The sequence below is a fragment of the Diadema setosum genome, chromosome 16 (assembly GCF_964275005.1).
Source record: "Diadema setosum chromosome 16, eeDiaSeto1, whole genome shotgun sequence".
NCBI lineage: Eukaryota > Metazoa > Echinodermata > Echinoidea > Diadematoida > Diadematidae > Diadema > Diadema setosum.
Window position 1 is genome coordinate 10,788,934 of NC_092700.1, and position 19,704 is coordinate 10,808,637.

At 39.8% G+C, this 19,704-nt stretch overlaps 1 protein-coding gene across 1 annotated transcript in view; it reads right to left on the bottom strand.

Annotated features, from left to right (window-relative positions):
• Positions 1–19,704, bottom strand: part of LOC140239999 (gamma-2-syntrophin-like) — a 119,531-nt gene that overhangs the window by 14,443 nt on the left and 85,384 nt on the right. The window contains exons 2-6 of the mRNA XM_072319807.1: positions 18,768–18,908; positions 9,755–9,784; positions 8,499–8,555; positions 4,804–4,861; positions 3,369–3,412 (exon numbers count right to left, since the gene is read on the bottom strand). Coding sequence (XP_072175908.1) covers positions 3,369–3,412; positions 4,804–4,861; positions 8,499–8,555; positions 9,755–9,784; positions 18,768–18,908 — 330 coding nt within the window. The remainder of the gene's footprint in view (positions 1–3,368; positions 3,413–4,803; positions 4,862–8,498; positions 8,556–9,754; positions 9,785–18,767; positions 18,909–19,704) is intronic.

Below are 19,704 nucleotides of genomic sequence, written 5' to 3' on the forward strand. Positions count from 1 at the left end.
TACTGTGGTTTACAGAGGGACAGTCTCTTTGTAAACTCATTTTACTGTATCAGAGTCTATCCACACAATGGCATTGCCCTGCACCTAGTCATAACATCCTCCTTTGCATATCTTAACCCATTCCATAATGAAATCTCCATAGACTTAATCAGTGGCGGATCCAGGGGGAAGGGCACCGGGCGCGCCCCCCTTTATTTTTTGTTGAAACAAAAGAAATAAAAAGAAAAAAATGGAGGGAGGGGTGCATGCACCCCTTTTAATTTTGTAAAGGCGCCTTCTCTTTACAGAATTCCTGGATAAATCTCTTTTAATACACAGGCCACCGGGTTCCCGTATGGAACAGGTTAAATGATATACTGTGTAAGTCACTTCTACAGCACAGAGTAAATGGAAAAGAAATGAGGAGAAAGAGATAGAGAAGGAGAGAGAAAGAGAGAGAAAGAGGCAGAAGAAATATGATATCCAGGGTCATCTCTTAAACTACACAAAGTATGTAAAATAACTTTGCAAGCAATAGCCTGAAATGCTGAAACTACAGCTAAATGTTGGGGATACAATTTGTACCTGTGGAATAATGGTTTACAAAAGGACTATCCCATACGTGCTGAACACATTCATCACCTGACTGCACCCGTAGTGGCTTCTCCTTTTCATTCAGTATTCCCAGGGCCACGGAAGTGATTTAGAATCTCTCTAAATCTCATAATTGGGGGGTTATTAGATTTCCCACTCAAACCTAATCCCTTCCTGCACAATGAATTGTAGTCGATGACAGTACCACTTCGTAAGCATGAAGTCATTCGGCGACACTTTTATTACAAGACTTTTATCTGCTGATTGATTAATGTACATGAAATCTCTCCCTCTCCCCCCCCCCCCTCCATTTCTCTCTCTTTCACATACTGTATAAACTGTTATTTTCGCGAGGGTTTAATTTTCGTGAATTTCGCGAATCACAGTTGGACTGTGAATTTAACAACACACAAAAATGTCACCATACGCAAGGTAATAGTGCGCTTATGCAGGCCTCTGTGTCAATTCGCGAAAACAACATCTCGCGGAAATGTCTGTGACCTCCTCATTCGCGAAAATATCTGTACACGAAAATAACAGTGTATACAGTACACTCTTTCTCTCTAATTAAGAACCACCGCCTTAAAGGGTGTGTACAGTTCTGGTTGAGGTGAGGATTTAGCTTTTAACGTTTTGCGAGATATTCAGAAACCACTCTATGAGATGTCAAAGAGCATGCATTCAAAGGGGAATCAAAAGTTTATTTGATGAAAATCAGTTTTGAAATGGCTGAGATATCCAAAAACAAGGTGAAACAAAGAGATCCTAATAAAAGGCTTGGCCTGTCGCCTTTTATTATTACCACTTTTTTGGATATCTCAGCCATTTGAATACCAATTTTCATCAAATAAATGTTGAATCCTTCTTAAAATTACATGCTCTTTCATATTTCATAAGAGGTTTCTCATTATCTCACTTAGGAAATGTTCAAAACATGAATCCCCACCTCAACCAGTACTGTACAGTCCCTTTAAAGCCCAAAACCTTTAATAAAGCTGGACATAATGCAAGAGATTACATAACACTTCTTTTTCCTTCACCTCCCATTTATCTTCCAAAATACTAGTATGCCGCACCAACAACTTTTTGGATATGAATTTCAGAAGCGTTCTCTTTTGCATACACACAATCCTTCACAATGAAAAAAAGAAAAAGAAAGTAAAATGTGATATAAGGTCCCAGAATGTTGGAAAGCCCAACTGCAGCTTGATACACCTCGCTAGTTAAAACCCACCATGCCACCTCAATGCACACTTGGTCTTCCTTGTCATTCTTTAGAGTTTCTTGGTCTAATTGGTCTTACACTGGTCTTTCAATCAGAGGGTTTGGGGTTCAAATCTTGCCATGGCACTTGCATCCTTGCTGGCAAAACCTTTAACCCATTGAGGATGAGTCCCAAGTATACCCGGGCAAGTGTCTATGGGAAATGCGTGTTGTAGCAAAATCAGCCCATCCTCAATGGGTTAACATCCACAGTGCTCCTCTAGATCCAGTTACATAAATTGGTGCATGGTGGAAAGATCAATTCTATCAAGATTAAAGCTGGGATACATACAGCATAAAGTGAGTCCAAAGGAATTACCACCCCTCAATACTTTGAGCTTGGGCATATTAAATGTTTAGTTCAGAATATCAGAAAATATTCTCTTTTACATTCTATCATTAGGGTTCAGCACGAAAATTTGTTTATCATAGTGCAACAGATTTTGGTGACATTTGCTAGTCTCATGCTGATTGTATGAGAGCAGGCAACCTGGGAAAAGCCACTTGAATTGTGATTTCTATTCCAGTGACTGGTGTAATGATGCATTGTGAAGTGTTTTAAGAGCACCATAACATTTTGGGAAGGTGCACTGTAACACCCACTGATCTTATGCTACATTTAAACCATGTTCCCGGCGGCCACGACAGCCCCATTTGCCCAAAACACAGTGTGCTGTGGGGTAGATGGGACATTCTCCCGTGCTCTCCCCCTTCGTATTCTAGTCTTGTTCTTCGCAGTCTTTACTCTGGTGAACATGTAGCTATCAGATGCTGTTCTCACGGCGTCTGGTCAGGCTAGACGACACAATATTTTCCCACTATGGACCGCCTCCAAATTTTGTTATGGTATATTAGGTGCTGTTGCATTTTGTTGTGTTCACCCCATTTTATTAAGGTTTAAAGGTTTCTCATTAACACCTGGACTGCTATGGCAAATTTTTTGACTGTTTAAAGGTACAACACCGAATCTATGGCAATCACAGTCTGTCACGCTTGCCTATCCCATCCCACCACGTTGTCTCACATCCATCCCATTTTGTCCACAGTGGCCTGAAATGTGACTGCCGTGGCCGCCGGGAACATGGTGTAAATGCAGCTTCATTCATATTACCCCCTTCATATACAACCACTAGAATCTTGCAGGTCTACGAACAATAAACGGCAGGACTACTCGTAAGTGGTGGTTATGGAAGTTAATACTCTTCATCCATTGATCAAATAGAAAGAAAAAAGGCCAACTGAAGAGAAGGTATATAACAGCTCGCACTTCACATCAGCCATCAGGCAAATAACTTCTTCTATTAGGTACAGTTCACTTGCACATGGAGTTCAAACTAAACATGTAAAAATGCATGCTGAGTACCATCATTCATACATCTTTGCACAGCATTGCATGCCACAGCTGTATAAACACATCTTCATATGCATATATACATGCACCCACACACCTACAAACACACACATACATACAAGGTTATACCATTAAGGGCTTCGCACTTTTTAACCTTCATTAGGAGTTAACACACACATACCTTGAGAATGGCATCGCCTACATACAGTTCCCCGGTCTGATCAGCTGTGGAGTATGTAACAGGAGTTGAAGTCGGCGGTGGGGTGGGGAAAAAGGGGGGCATGGGAGTGGAGGGGGTATTGGGGTGGGGTGGTTGGGGTCGTGTGGGTGGGGTAATGGGACATGAGGTGGAGGATGAGATGGACAAAGACAAGCAGATGGGTAGAAAGACAACAGGCAGAGAAAGAGAAAAAAAATAGAATTTACCATCAGCACATGAGACTATCAAACATTACAATATTTTAGGTTTGGTAGGTCAATGTTCATTGAATATTTTTGTGAGAGCCTGAAAATATTCACATCACATGATCATACGTATGTGGTCAATATGACAATAACTAATATCTAAATGATTTAATAATGGAAGATGAAATCCAAGTATGTATACTTGACATCTTAATAGCCAGAAATTCAGAGATGAATAAAGAGGGAAAATTTGAGGCCATTGACATTCTAATAGTTTCACTGCTATTTTCTAATTTCATATCAAAGGTAGATAACTCTTTCAAAGCCTATTTGTTGCATACAAATTTGTATGCAGATTTTTTTTTTGTTGAAGGCAAAACCTTTGCTTAAAAATCATCTGTTGATTTGAAAGGAAAGATATGACAATATACCTTGAATTTCTGCATGGTATTCATTATTGTTTACTCTACCATTTCTCATGTTCATTCATGTAACATTGATTATTGTTTCTCCCTGCTGAAATCTGTACTGCAAAACCAGAAATTTTTGCGTACATGAAATTTTCATGAATTTTTTTGTGAGGAACAAAGATTTGCGAAGGTAAAATGCAAGCAAAAGTGTTTGCATGTTGCATTGAATATCAGGGGCGAATATCATAAGTTTCACGCCCCCAAAATTGCAATTGGCTACAATTTGCAAAAGTTTGATGCCGCGAATATTTCTGGTTTTACAGAACTTGGACTGTATTTGGATGGTATACCTATTTCTGACAGTGTAGAAACAGTAAACCAAATCAACTTTCCCAGACCAAACCAAAAGTGCCATCAGTTTCATTCAGTAATGCATGCCTTTACAGGTGACTTCAAGTGGAAAAGACACATAATGACTATTCATTTATGCATTCAATTTCTACTCTTGGGAAGTGGTGCCCTTTCAGCACTCACTACAGGGCTGACTTTCAAAGGGGTCCTATGAATGCTATGAATGTTCACCACATGAGAAAGAATCTTAAGCAAGGAGAAGTACATTCGTCCTTCTAATCTCAACAAATTTTGGACACTGTTCTAAGTCACAGCTATTAAATGAACATTCCCTTCAGATAGCACAAGATTAGCCCACTCTGTATGGGAACCATGGGTGCTATGTGTTAAACCTATGGGGAGTGAACATAACTTGAAGTCAACGGGTAAAAAACCGATGATCAGACCTACCTGCTTGGTCCTTGAATATTCTTGAAACTAAGATGGGGATGTTATGTTCTGCTCCTCCCTGTATGGAAACCAAGCAGAATAGAAACATGGCTGCTACACATCTTGTAATTGAAACTTCAACTGGTTTAAAAAGGGAGTACCTCTTTGAGAGGATATGTGACTTAACTAATTTGGTTATTAAAACAGGCTACGCTTACACATCAGGTACATGAACTTCACTCAGTACGCAGATGACTTACCAGGTAGTTTCTGAACTCCTTACCTTTAACTGGCTGGGCCGCTTCATTGGGAAAACAGTCTTACTCACAGCTTGTTGGGGTTGAGCAGAGGTGACATTACATGACTACCGTAAATTGACTACAGTAAAATGGAATATTTTCGTATGAGTCACTTTTTGCACTGGGCTAAGATGAGTTTCACATGTTTTTAATTCGATGGAACCAAGGTATCAACTAACTGGAACATACGACAAGCAAAACTATTTTGTTTAATGTGTGCTTTCATTTTTGCGATAGTTTCAACTTTTACAGTATCCCGAGGTGGCATGCAGTGGGGAAACCATTTTGTTCTTTATTGTCTGAACATTTCCACGGTAGGAGGGCTCACCTCTTTTGAGAGTGATTTATGGTCCAATCATGAACAAAACCAAATTCTTTGTCAAAGATGAGCTTTAGCTTGAAAAAAAAAAAGACCTATGCACCCTAAATCCTACTCAGAATGGGCAATAGATTCCTGATGACGATCAGAGCACATGGGAGAAAACATTAAAGGACAAGTTCACCTTCATTAACATAAGGATTGAGAGAATGTAGCAATATTAATAGAACACATCATTGAAAGTTTGAGGAAAATCGGACAATCCTTTCAAAAGTTATGCATTTTTGAAGTTTTTGTGCAGTCACCGCTGGATGAGAAGACTACTGCAGTGTATGATGTCACATGCGTACAACAATATAAGGAAAATATAAAGAGAATTTCACAAAATTTCATCTATTGAAAAAAGTACACATTCCCTTGACTCGTTACTGACATATGTTATGGGTAATATTATTCCCATTGCCTTTAGAAAGAGGCAAGTGAAGTGTTCTTTTATTATGCGAAAAAAAATGAAAATATGTTGAATTTTCTTTACATTTTCTTTATACTGTTGTACTCATATGACATCACGAGCCTTAGTAGTCTCCTCATCCAGCGGTTCCAACACAAAAATTTTAAAAATTCATAACTTTTGCATCGATTGTCCAATTTTCGTCAAACTTTCACTGATGAGTTCTACTAATATTGCTACATTCTCTCAATCCTTATGTTTATGAAGGTGAACTTGTCCTTTAACCTTTTGCTTCCAGTGTCAACTGGCACAGAAAACCCTAGACAGTGTTGTAAATACTGTCCAAAGTCCCTGGCATAGAAAGGGTTAATTGAGTAGGACTTTTTAAGGGGCACTGCTCATTAAGAGAAGAGAGTATTGTACATGGTTAATCCCTTGGCTACCAGACATTGATAGGTTCCATGAAGAGTCTATGAGCATCAGTTAATCTTGTCATGATTGAGTTACACAGTAATCATACAGAACTCATCTCATTCTAACTTTATAGTAACATTAAAGGGACTGTACAGTACTGGTTGAGGTGGGGATTCATGTTTTGAACATTCCTAAGTGGGATAATGAGAAACCTCTTATGAAATATGAAAGAGCATGTAATTTTAAGAAGGATTCAACGTTTATTTGATGAAAATTGGTTTTCAAATGGCTGAGACAGCCAAAAAATAATAAAAGGCGACAGAAAACGCCTTTTATTAGATCTCTTTGTTTCACCTTGTTTTTGGATATCTCAGCCATTCCAAAACCGATTTTCATCAAATAAAGTTTTGATACCCCTTAGAATTGCATGCTCTTTGACATCTCATAGAGTGGTTTATGAATATCTCGCAAAACGTTAAAAGCTAAATCCTCACCTCAACCAGAACTGTACACACCCTTTAAAGAGTGATCTTCTTTGTTCGTATTAACAATATTGAGAAATACTATGTGCAAATGCTAATACTAAGTGCAATGATTGGAATTCAGACTTCTCTGTCGCCGATATGACTTCATGCAACTCAATTTGCTGAGCGATTCTTTTTGGAATAAGTCGTCACGTTAGCTGTTCAATTCACCCATCCATATTGCGGGATTACGGGTGGTATGTGGTCAAACACAATTCAGGATCAAAGCAACCACGCTAAGTATGCGGGATATCTCATTAGCCGGAATCCACCGCATCTAATAGGGACAACCGCACCGGGACAACCATCCTGGACTAGGAGACTAGATTTCCATCAGCACAACCAATCTCCCTTTGATACTCCTTAATCTCAGTCAACAAACATCCATCACTCTTGGACAGCCCTTCATCCTTCTTCCCCGTTTGAGGCAGTCTCATGTCTCACATGTTCAGCCCAAGACAGACATTCAGCTAGCAAAGGACCCTTTCACATGGAAAATATGATTCTGATAACCAAAGCACACAATGAAAAATCATTACAATTAATGGTGTTAACTTAGAATACAAACATTTCAAGCAACAAACATCTTGTGCCTTAAAATCTGCTAGAATAACACTTTTTCCTTGGGCAAAATAAGGAAGATATATATGGGCAACATAAAGAATTCTTCACATGATCATTGCATTATATGAGGTAGTCATAAACATCTGTTCATTGAAGATGGAAGTTTGCTGTTACCACAATTTGTTTTGTGATGTTAAAAGCGGCAAGAGCCATAACGTCTCAGTGACTATTGAATATCAATAGTGTCACCAGTGTGACGGAGTGAAAACTAAGTTTATAAAAGAATGTATAGATACATATACATTGTATTAATATATGGGGTTCCCTCCCCCTTGCCCTGTTCCTACCCAAGGGAGATGGGTGCCTTACCAGAAATCAATATGTGGAGCTCATTTCACTTGTCACCCAAGCAGTGTTATGCGGTGCACCCTCCGAACGGCTAGGACAGACAGGAGAAGTAGCTCCCACTACAAAGCTAATAGGTTGCTAGGCAACGCATCTTTCGGAAGCAACCACCTCCACATTTCCACCATCTCCTCACACTTGGGCAAACCAACACATCAGTCACTCTTATGACACACTGTACTTCAAACATTTTAGCCACTGATTTCAATCTCAATAGCTCCCAGACAATGTAAACAAGAAAGAGGATTCTGACCTATCTACTTGTCACATTTTGAGATCCTTGGCAACTTTGAATGAGCTTTTTTCAATATGATACTAAACCACAGAAAATGCTCTTATATTGCCATACACAATATCTTTCTTCACATTATCTTTAAAATCATTCAATTCATTTCATTCTTTCAATGTTACAGAAGTATTGAGAGCTATCATGGGGAGACAAATTCTGTGTTATCTGTCTCAGCAGTAAACTGTGCATTATTTGTTTTATGAAACAGAGGTGTAGAAATACTATGGTCCTGCACATGCAAGAATGAATCCTACCCTTTGTGTAAAATGTGCGCACTTCTGTCAAGGCAAAACATTGATATGCTACATATATGACTGGTCACTAATAAAATACCAGTCCATCGTTACATAGAAACTTGTGCTTGCGTGACTTGGCTGACCACATGATTAGAATCCCAGAGACCATCGTATAGTTGGCCAGGATGCTGGTTCGGAGCCCTCACCCAGCTCACCTTAATACTGAGTCCCAGTCCACCAACTTTCTGCCTCCTTACTGTCACTGTCCGCTCCTGTGGGGTGATGAAGAGTAAATCACATCGGTCAGACTTCAAAAAGTCAGTCTATGGTCAAGAAGTTCTCATACTGTACGAGCTGTTATTTTCGTGCACAGATATTTTCGCTAATGAACAGGTCATAGACATTTTCGTGAGATGTTGCTTTCGCGAAGACACTGAGGTTATTGTAAGTGCACTGGTAGCCTAGTGCATGGCGACATTTTTGCATGTTGTTAAATCGGTGGTTCAACAGTGATTCGTGAAACTCGTGAAAAATAACAGCTTATACAAAAGTTGTGATTGTGGAGTCTAATTACAAGAACACAAGAACAAGTCAACTACATAATGGATTTTTCTTTAAATCTTTTTTTTTAAGGGGGGGGGGGGACACGCTTTGACGGAAAGGGGTGGGAGATGTTGTCAATGTCCTCTAAAAATGATCTTGTAAAATTCAAACCATGGGACCAATGAAGTTCCCTCCAAAAGACCAGGACCTGAGGATAAAGAGGCACCCCCTATAAGGACACAACTGCTGCTGACAGGGGGCTTGAACCAGAGGCCTTACAACTTAGAGTCCTCCATAATGCTCTGACAATATCACTAATGACAGGGTGCAGTCTACTGAGTCCTCGATTACTTGAAAAAAAACCCATACATACCTATTAATTTTCTATTGACCAAATACGTACTATGTACATACATGCATTGAAGAACAAACTCACAACCACATAGATATGCACACACCCATACCTACAGCTGTACATAACTAGACACATATTGGTAGTAAGGGTAGTGATTCATGCTCACTGCTATGATACACAAAGTTTTGACTACTCGTATCTGGCTGCATGTAAAAAAAGACTGAACTGCCTCCAAGCCATTCAGAACTGCAGTTTGAATCACACTATTGATTGCATCTGATTCTATTTATATCCACTGGTATTTGTTAGATATATTCAGCAATGACTACTGCAAAAAGATTTGTTTTTTTCCCATCAGTGTTTTGTTGCATGCAATCAATGTAAAATGAGCTAGTCACTGCTGTGGCTTCAGGAATTGTTACATTCAGTATCACTAGTGATCACAGCCAACCATTCATACTGTAATACAACAATCATGAAAGATTAAAAAAAAAACCCTCAGGGAAGAAAATGAGACGGTTTCCTGTTACTGAGATAACACACACGCCAACATAACACAGGGAGCAAACTTACCCTTGCGGAGTCCACATCTGCTCCGTTACCCTGCCCAGGAGAAACAGACACAGAGGAATTTAATCAGTCACCTGAGGTAGACAGTTTGTGATAGACTGGACATGGGTCAAGATCACTTCTATTATCCTAGGGGTGGACATCAAAGTGGCCATTGGTATTCATGACTTACAACCCAGAAGTAGACAGGGCAGACATTGTATCAGGCTGACAAACTGGGACAATAAGAATTCCATTGTGTAAACCATGAAGTACAGATTTGTGTGGAAGAAGAGATATTAAGGGGAAATCCACTCCAAATATAAGTTAGTCCGATAAGAAAGAGTAAAATACTATAAGTTCAATGGTAAAATTTTGATCGAAATTGTGTGTAAAATATGGAAGTTATGACATTTTGAAGTTTCATTAATTTTTCAGGAAAGAGTTCTTGAACAGTCAATATGAATATGCAAATGGCAAAGTGAGAATGTCATTCCCTCACAACTTGCCATATAGTTTGTACATAAGATTTTGAAATTTCCAGTCTTTTTATTCAAATGCAATTATGCCCCAGGCTCAAATCCTGGTATATCTAACTGATCACTTTTCTGAAGTTATTTAACCAGGAATAACATCGTGTTTCAGGCTTTCATGTCAGAAAAATGGAATGTCCATAATTTTTTTTTGCACACAATCAATGGAAAATTGTGAGGTTATGAGTTTGTTAGCTCACTCATTTTCATATTGATATCCACTGTACAAGAGCTGTTTTACAGAAATTAGCAAAACTTCAAAATGTCATAACTTTCTTATTTTTCATCTAATTTTACTACTGTCAAATTTTTACTGATGAAGATTTTACTCTCTTTTATCAGACTAACTTATACTTGGACTGGATTTCCCCTGTAATCTTTAAAGATGCATATATGTGACCCGCTGCAACAAAAGGATCCTAAAGTCGCTGAGGGGTGAGCCGAGAAAATCGAGTTTGAAGTCAGATCACCAAAATCTGTCAAAACATTCGGATTTCTGTTTTTAACGTAATTTTGTAGTCAAATGTATCTTCTATCATCTGCCGAAATTTCGAAGCTAAATGATTGAAGGAAAGGCCTGAAAATAGCATTTTTCTGGGCCATGCTTGGCTCGCCCATCAGCGACTTTAGGATCCTTTTGTTGTAACGGGTCACATATCAACTCTTAGCAAGCCACAGGAATTATATCCCAATGGGATCTGTGTATATTGTGTAGTGAATGATTGTGACTTTGGCAGGTTAAGAATTAAGGTCTGAAGTGCGTGTATGTGTGTGTGTGGGGGGGGGGGGGGAGGGGGAGGTATGACTCTTGTTTTAGATAAAAAAACAGCCTTCGAAGTCTCCTGTGTCCTTTCATTGTGACAAGTATGTACTACGCATAATTATCTGTTTTCATTATGTCATTTGTAGAGGGAGACAAAAAGAAAAAACACACCTCAACCTTCACCCTTCTGATTAATATTCTCTTGCAAACAGTATTATATCATGTATATTGCATTTGTACACTTGTCACCACAACACATCATCTTGATCCTTTATAGGATAGGCAATGCATTCATTTTAGGCTGACATTCTCAAACCTCATGGAACAAATTAAAGGATTCTATAGTATTGGTGGAGATGAGAATTGGTCTTTTAACTTTTTGTGAGATACCAAGAAACCACTTATGAAATAGTATAGAGCATACCATTTTACGAGGAATTCAAAGTTTATTAGATGAAAATCGGTATTTGAATCACCGAGACATCCAAAAACAAAGTAAAACAAAGCAATCCTAACAAAAGGTGGGTCCTACTTTTTAGTAGGAATGTTCTTTTTTGGATATCTCAGCCATTTTAAAACCAATTTTCATCAAATAAATGTAAGATCCCTCTTGGAATTACATGCTTTTTCATATTTCATGAGAGGTTTCTCATTATCTCACCAAAAATATTAGAAACCTGAAGCCATGTCTCAACCAAAACTATATAATCCATTTAAAACAGAAGAGCTTTGTTTGGTTTTCTTTCTTGGATAATGAACACAAATGAACAAAATCTTGACTGCATCCTGGCAGCTAGTGACAATGTGCAAATCATAATTGTGTCAGAACCGCAAAGGTACAGCTCACTGTCAAAAAGTTTCTGCATGGCTTACATGAACTTTCACATACTGCAGGGGCGTAAGATTGGGAAAGCCAGCTTGAAATTCATGTATTTACGCTGTATTTACTTCTCCGGGGTTAGTTTTAAATAAGGCCCATTGCCTTCTCACTAACCCCTTCACCAGATATATTTGGTCGTTCGTTTGCTTTGTTTGTTTGTTTGTCACATTGTCATGTTATACCATTGTCACATTTTATGTATGCATGTTTTATTCGCGTGAAAATAAATGAAATGAAAAAAAATAAATAAAGGAGTTGATAAAAAAAAACCACCTGTTCAAGACACTAATTATCTAAACAAAATGTCATTGCTTTATGCTTCTAAACTTTAAATTTGCACTTAAATCAAGGGAAATTGATCAAAATTATTGTAATTTTCAGACCCACTGTAAAAAACAACTCATCCAATCCCCTTACCTTTGCCTGTCATAAAATAACATTTTAGAGGCTTTAGCTTTGTAGTGATATTGCAATATGTATTATTCACCGACACCATTATAGACTCTAATAACTTGAATCACTTTTCCTCTTAATGTTTTAAATTGCACATTCCTCTCAGGGGAGGTAACATTTTGATTACAAAATTATCACCCCTTCATCGGAGTTAATGGACTGAAATAAGCTCCATTTCTCTCAGCTGTTACTGTATCTAATTGCATCTCTGATCAAATTTACATCCATGCACCTTTTTTTTCTCTCTTTTTCTTTCTTTTAAACCTATTATAAGAGCGCAGTTTTCTTGTTGGAAATGACTGAAAGGTTAGTAAAAAAAAAAAAAAAGAAGAGAGAGAAAGTGCCTGTAAGTATCGAATAAGAACTTAATAATGGGGGAAGATCGGCGGAGGATCTCTTATGGTTTGATGCGAGCCATAAATCAGGATGCTTTTCCGCGGCTCAAGGAGAGGCGATGCGGGGACTCGGGGGTAGAAACCAGCTGCGAGATGCCATCATCTGGCGGAAAAATGTGATTATAGTCCGATAAGAGGGGAAATTGCACCTCCAGTCACCGGCTAAATTGGCTGTAATAGGTTGGAAGATTGCCGGCAATCACGGGTAAATCCATCGACGGTGTGGGGAATGACTTAACTTCACACCTACACAAAGCAGGACACAAGGAACGCTTCACGGCAGTGACGGCACGCAGCTTGCGAAAAAAAAAAAAATCGCATGATCACATAAAGCTTCCATTACCCTCAATTATGTTGATTTCATATGGTTCATTTCTCCGCTGCAAAAACTGAGAAAATGTACGAAAGTTTGATCATCAGATACTTGATCATTGTTTAATACTCAGCTACAAAGGAGAAAAAAACATACCAAAGATGTTCAAATTTGCTAGGCAACAACTTGTTTACTGCACATGGAAAACGGTGGACAGGAAACCCAATTCTGAAGTGCTTGTTTGTTTGAGAACATTATACTTCACCTTCTTCAGTTTGGGGGCATTGTTAATGGTTGAATTTCAATCTCTAGTGAAAATCTCCACTCTGTTATTACATGAGTCTCTGACGTTAGGCGTCCGGAAGCATGGGGGGGGGGGGTCATAGGAATGGTTGCCTTGATTTCTTCCTGCTCCTATTTTGCGAGCAGCAGCAAATTGGATCTGCACAATGTAAACCTACTTAGAAATCTCCACGGCAACCATATCCATGTTTTTCGTTTTTTTGTTTTTCTTTTGTTTTGTTTCCACCCCACTATTGTGAGTAGTACATCTCAACCAAGAGGACTTATGGTGTCTTTTGTTTTTGTTCTTTCTGTAACGAGATTCATCCCAGTGTAAAGGGGCCTCGTTGAGTTTGTTTACTCCCAGACAGAAACGACTCTCAAGCGATCATCACCATCCAGACAAAACTGAAGAATGCCATTTGCCAATGACCACAATTTCTGCTGCAGCTATTCAGACATGCTTTTGAGCTGATGTGAGGTTTTTTCCAAACTAAATTGAGAACTTATTGGTTAGCCTCACTTATGCCATAATTCTTGATGCTGCTCACATAAAATGACTCCAGTGCCACTACACGGCAGACTAGAAAGTGAAAGACCATCTAAAAGGCAATTTCTACACAAAAAAAACAACTTCATTTGCATATCATCGCAAGGCAGATGCTGCTATGCTTCATTTCAAAACATATGTATTTTAAGACAGTGAATCAAAATAATAGGTAGAAGTATCAAATCTTCCAATTAAGTTTGTAGTCACTATGAGAGATTACATCAAATGCATTGATCAATTTGTCTCAGGGAAACTTGTCAGAATATCACTTATTCATCTAGGAAATAATTAGTCAGATTTCTCCTCACACAACCACATGGCATTTGGGTAAAAATCTATAAAAATATGTCACAGGCTTTTCTGCTCCTTAATGCCATCTGCAGATGGATTTGTGTTAGGATGGCTTGCATCTACCTAGCCTTACTACTCTCTACACACAGTGATGACCAGCGATATGCTTTTCCAAGCGAGGGCAGCATTCGGTTGAAGGCTGCAGGCGCAGGGCCAAGTAGGTAGTTTTAATTGGCCTCCGCCATTAGCCGCATTCCTCTCAATTAGAAGCAGTCCGGGTATGCGATACCACAGCCCGAGGAGTAGGGGTACCTAGTCTTCGGTTTCAAGACACCACCATCTTGTAATTACGGCTGATGAAGATTGAAGGCTGCTTCCACTTTATTTTTTCCCATCCCATCCCCATCCCCTTCCCCCCCCCCCCCCCAGCCTCATGCTCCAATGTCAAAGACATTTCATCTGTATACAGCTATGGCTATCAGAATAGTGTGCGTTAAACCTCGAGGTCAAACATTCCATGCTTTGATGACGGAATTGTGCCCCAAAGTCCACTTTCGTTTATAAATTCCATCACATCTTGACCACAAGAAGATTTCATTTCCCACTCTATCGGTAATTGAGCTTTCCTAATTCTGATAGAATATCAATTACATATTTTGAAGAGCTGAATTTTGTTGAATAACTACAGGAGAACATAATTTTGGTAAAGGTGAATTCCATAAACAAGAATGTCTTCCATATTGGTTAACTTCCTTGCGGCATAAATTCAAAAATAAGTATATTAGATTCAGTTTCATGATTCATTTAATGTGACTTAAGTTGAGAAATAAACATGGAGAGTCTTTGTCAGTTTAAATTTCCTAAGCACTACACAAACCTTAAAATCCAAGTAATTAGCTCCATCTTCTAATGGGGCACTAACTGCTGACGGAGATTAAACTGGACTGAGGTAATCCATGGAAGCGTGTCAACAATCTCTTCCATGTGGAACGTCGTCTAGATTGCAATGTCTCTATGTTTTTAGCAGCAATGACCTGCATGTAGAAACATGAGGGGAATTCCCCCTGCCCCTCCCCCCTGCCCCTCCCCCTTCCCCCTATCTCCAATCCCCGCAGGAATGCAATGAATGACGTACTATGTTTGCATAGACTACATTACCTAAAGGCAAGTGTTTACCACACTATTTGAAGCTCTCTTTGTTTCTAGCTGTGTATAATGAACTATCAATTCCTCTCGAGAGCTGTCAATCTTGATCTGACAAATTGAAACACACTAAACACTGGAAACCGGAATTAACTGAGAGCAAATTGTTCTGGGAATTAATTGGTGCACTTGCTTAATGTCTTTGGTCTGAATTTACATCCCTTCTTCCCAGAAACACCTTCAAAAGACACTGCTTACTTTGTGGTGGCTTGATTTAAGAACCAAATTTAAGAACTTGGCCAAATGAATGGATGGAATGACATAAACCATACAAGAACTCAGAAATGCATGCATTCTAGAAGATGCCAGCATGTATGAACAAATATTGCCATCCAAATTAAAAGTTTCTGAATGAATTGCTCTACTAATTACTTTTGTCAACAGGGAAATATTTAGTACAGTGGCAAATCTATTCACTGGCAAATCTATCCACTGAGACACTTTAACATCTTTAAGCATGAAACGTTTTCTACCACTTCATTTCTAGACAACACCAGAGACATGTGTGACAGGAGGGACCACGCAGCCCAGATTTTTCAAACTGCAAACACTAATAAACTAATGGATGCATTTCACTTTTGAAACTCACATTTATTGTTGTGCTTCAATGCTTGGTTTAATTCCTCAAACATTTCACAAATAACATGTGGGCAGGCTGGTGTGAACAGTGGACAGGCATTGTACATCTAGTTTTAATATCAAGGGCGATCCATCTGATTTACTGAGGTTTGGGCAGATGAAGGCTCGCCAACTATGCACGGCAAGGTTGGTCACATTCGCGGAGCCAGATTTTGATGCTGCCAAGTTGCGTGCCGAGATGGAAATGCGCACGTAAATGGGTCATAGTTTGCAAACAAGAGATATCATCTTTGACAGTTGATTGTCGGCCTCTCATTCACTGGGATTGTGACGTATCCACCAATGACATGGGACAATTCATCTTCATGAAGTGGAATCTTAACCCACTGAGGACGAGTCCCGAGTATACTTGGGCAGGGGGCCTATGGGAAATGTGTGTTGTAGCAAACTCAGCCAGTCCTCAATGGGTTGAAGGGAGATGGATGCAGGATTTAAGAGGGAGCTCCTGCATAGACCTATGCTTTAATGAGCATCTCCAGTGTTCTGAATGTTCCAATGAAACTGATTTGTATGGTCGAAAATGGTCAATGAAATGTCAATCTAGATTCATGCCCTGAACCAGCTATTGTTCTTGGCTGGTTCAGCCTACTACATACTGATCCTTCAAAAGACAAAGTTTGCTTGCGACTTATCTAGTTCAGCCACAGAAACTTGCACATAAATATAAATGTAATCTACTTTGATAGACACTTAACTGGCTTCGCATTGTCAATCTTCGTAATAAACATGGTGGCGATCATAGTAGCGCCCTCTTAAGAAGAGAAATACCTGCAATACCCCCCACCACCCCCCCCCCCCCAAAAAAAAAGACAGTCAGCAACTGAAAATTAAACACAAGAGACCGGCGGGTCTAGCGCTCACCTGAGTATCGCAAATTCACCTTTCACGCAGTCACTAATCTAAATTATTCACAGCTCTACCAAAATTTGACCAGGCATTCTCAAGTAGAAGATGAAAATGTACAATAAGGGCCCAAATTTTTTAAGATTCCTTAATTATTGGGGATTGGGGCCCCTTGGGGCCCTCTGGGTGGGGCATGGTGCCAATTTTGATAAATTTAGATCCTGACCCCCTAGGGAAGCTACCTGCCAAGTTTGACGAAAATCCATCATGAGGTTTTCAGGAAGAAGATGAAAATGTACAATTCAGGCCCCCATTTGGACCTTCCCAACCACCCCCCCCCCCCCCCCCCGCCCCCCCACCCCTGCCCCCAAGAGGGGCACCCCTGGATCTCCTATGAACAAACTCAAAACTACAGTCATTAATGTACTCACTCATAGTATTATCTTAGCTCTATAACTTCTGATTCTAGAGAAGATTTTTAAAGATTCCTTCATTTTGGGGGTTTAGGCGCCCCTGGGGGCCCCTGGGTGGGGCATGGTGCCCATTTTAACAAATTGAGATCCTATCCCCTTAGGGATGCTACCTGCCAAGTTTGGTAAAAATGGGTCATGGGGTTCTAAAGAAGAAGATAAAAATGTACAATTTAGGCCCCATTAGGACCCCTCCTCACCCCCCTCCCCTGGGTCCCAAGGGGGGCACCCCTGATTTTGCCATGAACAAACGTGAAACTACAGTCATCAATGTACTAACTCATAGTATCAACTTAGCTCTATCACTTCTGGTTCTAGAGGAGAAGATTTTTACAAATTCCTTAATTTTGGGGGGTTTGGGCCCCCTGGGGCCCCTGGGTGGGGCATGGTGCCCATTTTAAAAAATTGAGTTCCTAACCCCCTAGGGATGCTACCTGCCAAGTTTGGTGAAAATGGGTCATGGGGTTCTCAAGAAGAAGATGAAAATGTACAAGTTAGGCCCCATTAGAACCCTTCCCCACCCCCTCCCCTGGGTCCCAAGGGGGGCACCCCTGATCCTGCCATGAACAAACTTGAAACTAGTCATCAATGTACTAACTCATAGTATTAACTTAGCTCTATCACTTCTGGTTCTAGAGAAGAAGATTTTTACAGATTCCTTAATTTTGGGGGGTTTGGGCCCCCTGGGGGCCCCCAGGGTGGGGCATGGTGCCCATTTCAACAAATTGAGTTCCTAACCCCCTAGGGATGCTACCTGCCAAGTTCGATGAAAATCTGTCCTGGGGTTTTCAAGAAGAAGATGAAAATGTAAAAAGTTTATGCACGACGCACGACGGACGACGCACGACGGACGCCGGACGAAGGGCGATCGCAATAGCTCACTTGAGCCTTTGGCTCAGGTGAGCTAAAAATTCCACTGTCCCTAATTAGGACAGCTGACCAATGCCCATTTCATAAAAAGTTGATATGGTAGCAACTCTTGCTGGGATGGCAATTGTCATGGCAATTACAAGAAGCCGGCTTCCTGATTGGCTGTTGCTAATGGAAATTGCAATTCCAGCGAGAGTTGCTATCCTGACATCATTTATGAAATGGGCACAGGTGTCACTTGGTCTTGAACTGATAGCATGATATGATAGTGATGAAGGAAAAAAGGGGTGGAAAGATTTCTTCATTTGCAGAAAATTCCCTGCAAATGGAAAAGTATTTTGTATTAAAAGCAGGAAGAAAAAAATCATTAGATGCCTAAAAGATAGCTAATGAGGACCATTTTATAGGTACCCGTAATTGATATATTAAAGTTCTACAGACGCACTTAGGAAGAAAAAAAAAACAAACTTTCTCTGTCATGCAACCAGCCTAATCAAACTACTACGCTTCTTCTCTTTAACCAATGGTCAGTTTAGCTGTGCGAAATCTTACCTCATGCAGACCGGAGGGGTCAACAGGATTGACCACATACGTCTCCTCCTTTTGTAAGGTCAGCGTCTCAGTGGACAGCTGGACTCGTACTCTCTGGGCGGTCTTGGGACCATTGCAGATGCTCAAAAACCCCGTCTTCACCTGTGTATTGAAGGAAAGACAGAAAAATGATCACAGCTCTTGCCATTACAGCAGTCACTTAACCCCATTGAGGATGGACTGATTTTGCTACAACACGCATTTCCAATAGACACCTGCCAAAGTATACTCAGGACTCATCCTGAACGGGTTAAAGGGATGGTATAGTATTGATGGAGATGAGGGTTTTAACTTTCTGCCAGATACCATGAAACTACTTAATATGAAATAATGCAGAACATACCATTCTATGGGGAATTCAAAGTTTATCAGATTAAAATTGGTTTTGGAATGGCTGAGACATACAAAAACAAAGGAAAACAAAAGTGATCCTAATAAAAGGTGGGTCCCACATTCCAGCACCATCATCACCATCTTCACCATCATCATCATCATAAAAATCAAGCAGCACCAGCAATGTAACCCTCATCACCACTATCATTATCATCATCTTTACCATCATCATTATCACCACCATCATCACCATCATGATCTTCACCATCATCAGTGACATATAGGAAATGCATCATTTCAGTACTGGTGACACAACATTTCCTCCTGCGATTGTTGCTCTGGTCTATTTTTTTTTTAATATCTATTTTTTACGGTTAGGGTTTGGGTTGTGGTAGGGTGTAAGGTTTACTTTGGTGCGAGGATTAGGATTAGGGTTAGAGTTATGCTTGTGGGTAGTATTAATGTTTGGCCTAGCATGCAGATATTTCATGGGAGCAATTGTCGCAGGAGCAAATTGTCATGGAACCTTCATTACTAGAGGAAAACACACAAAAAACAGAAACAA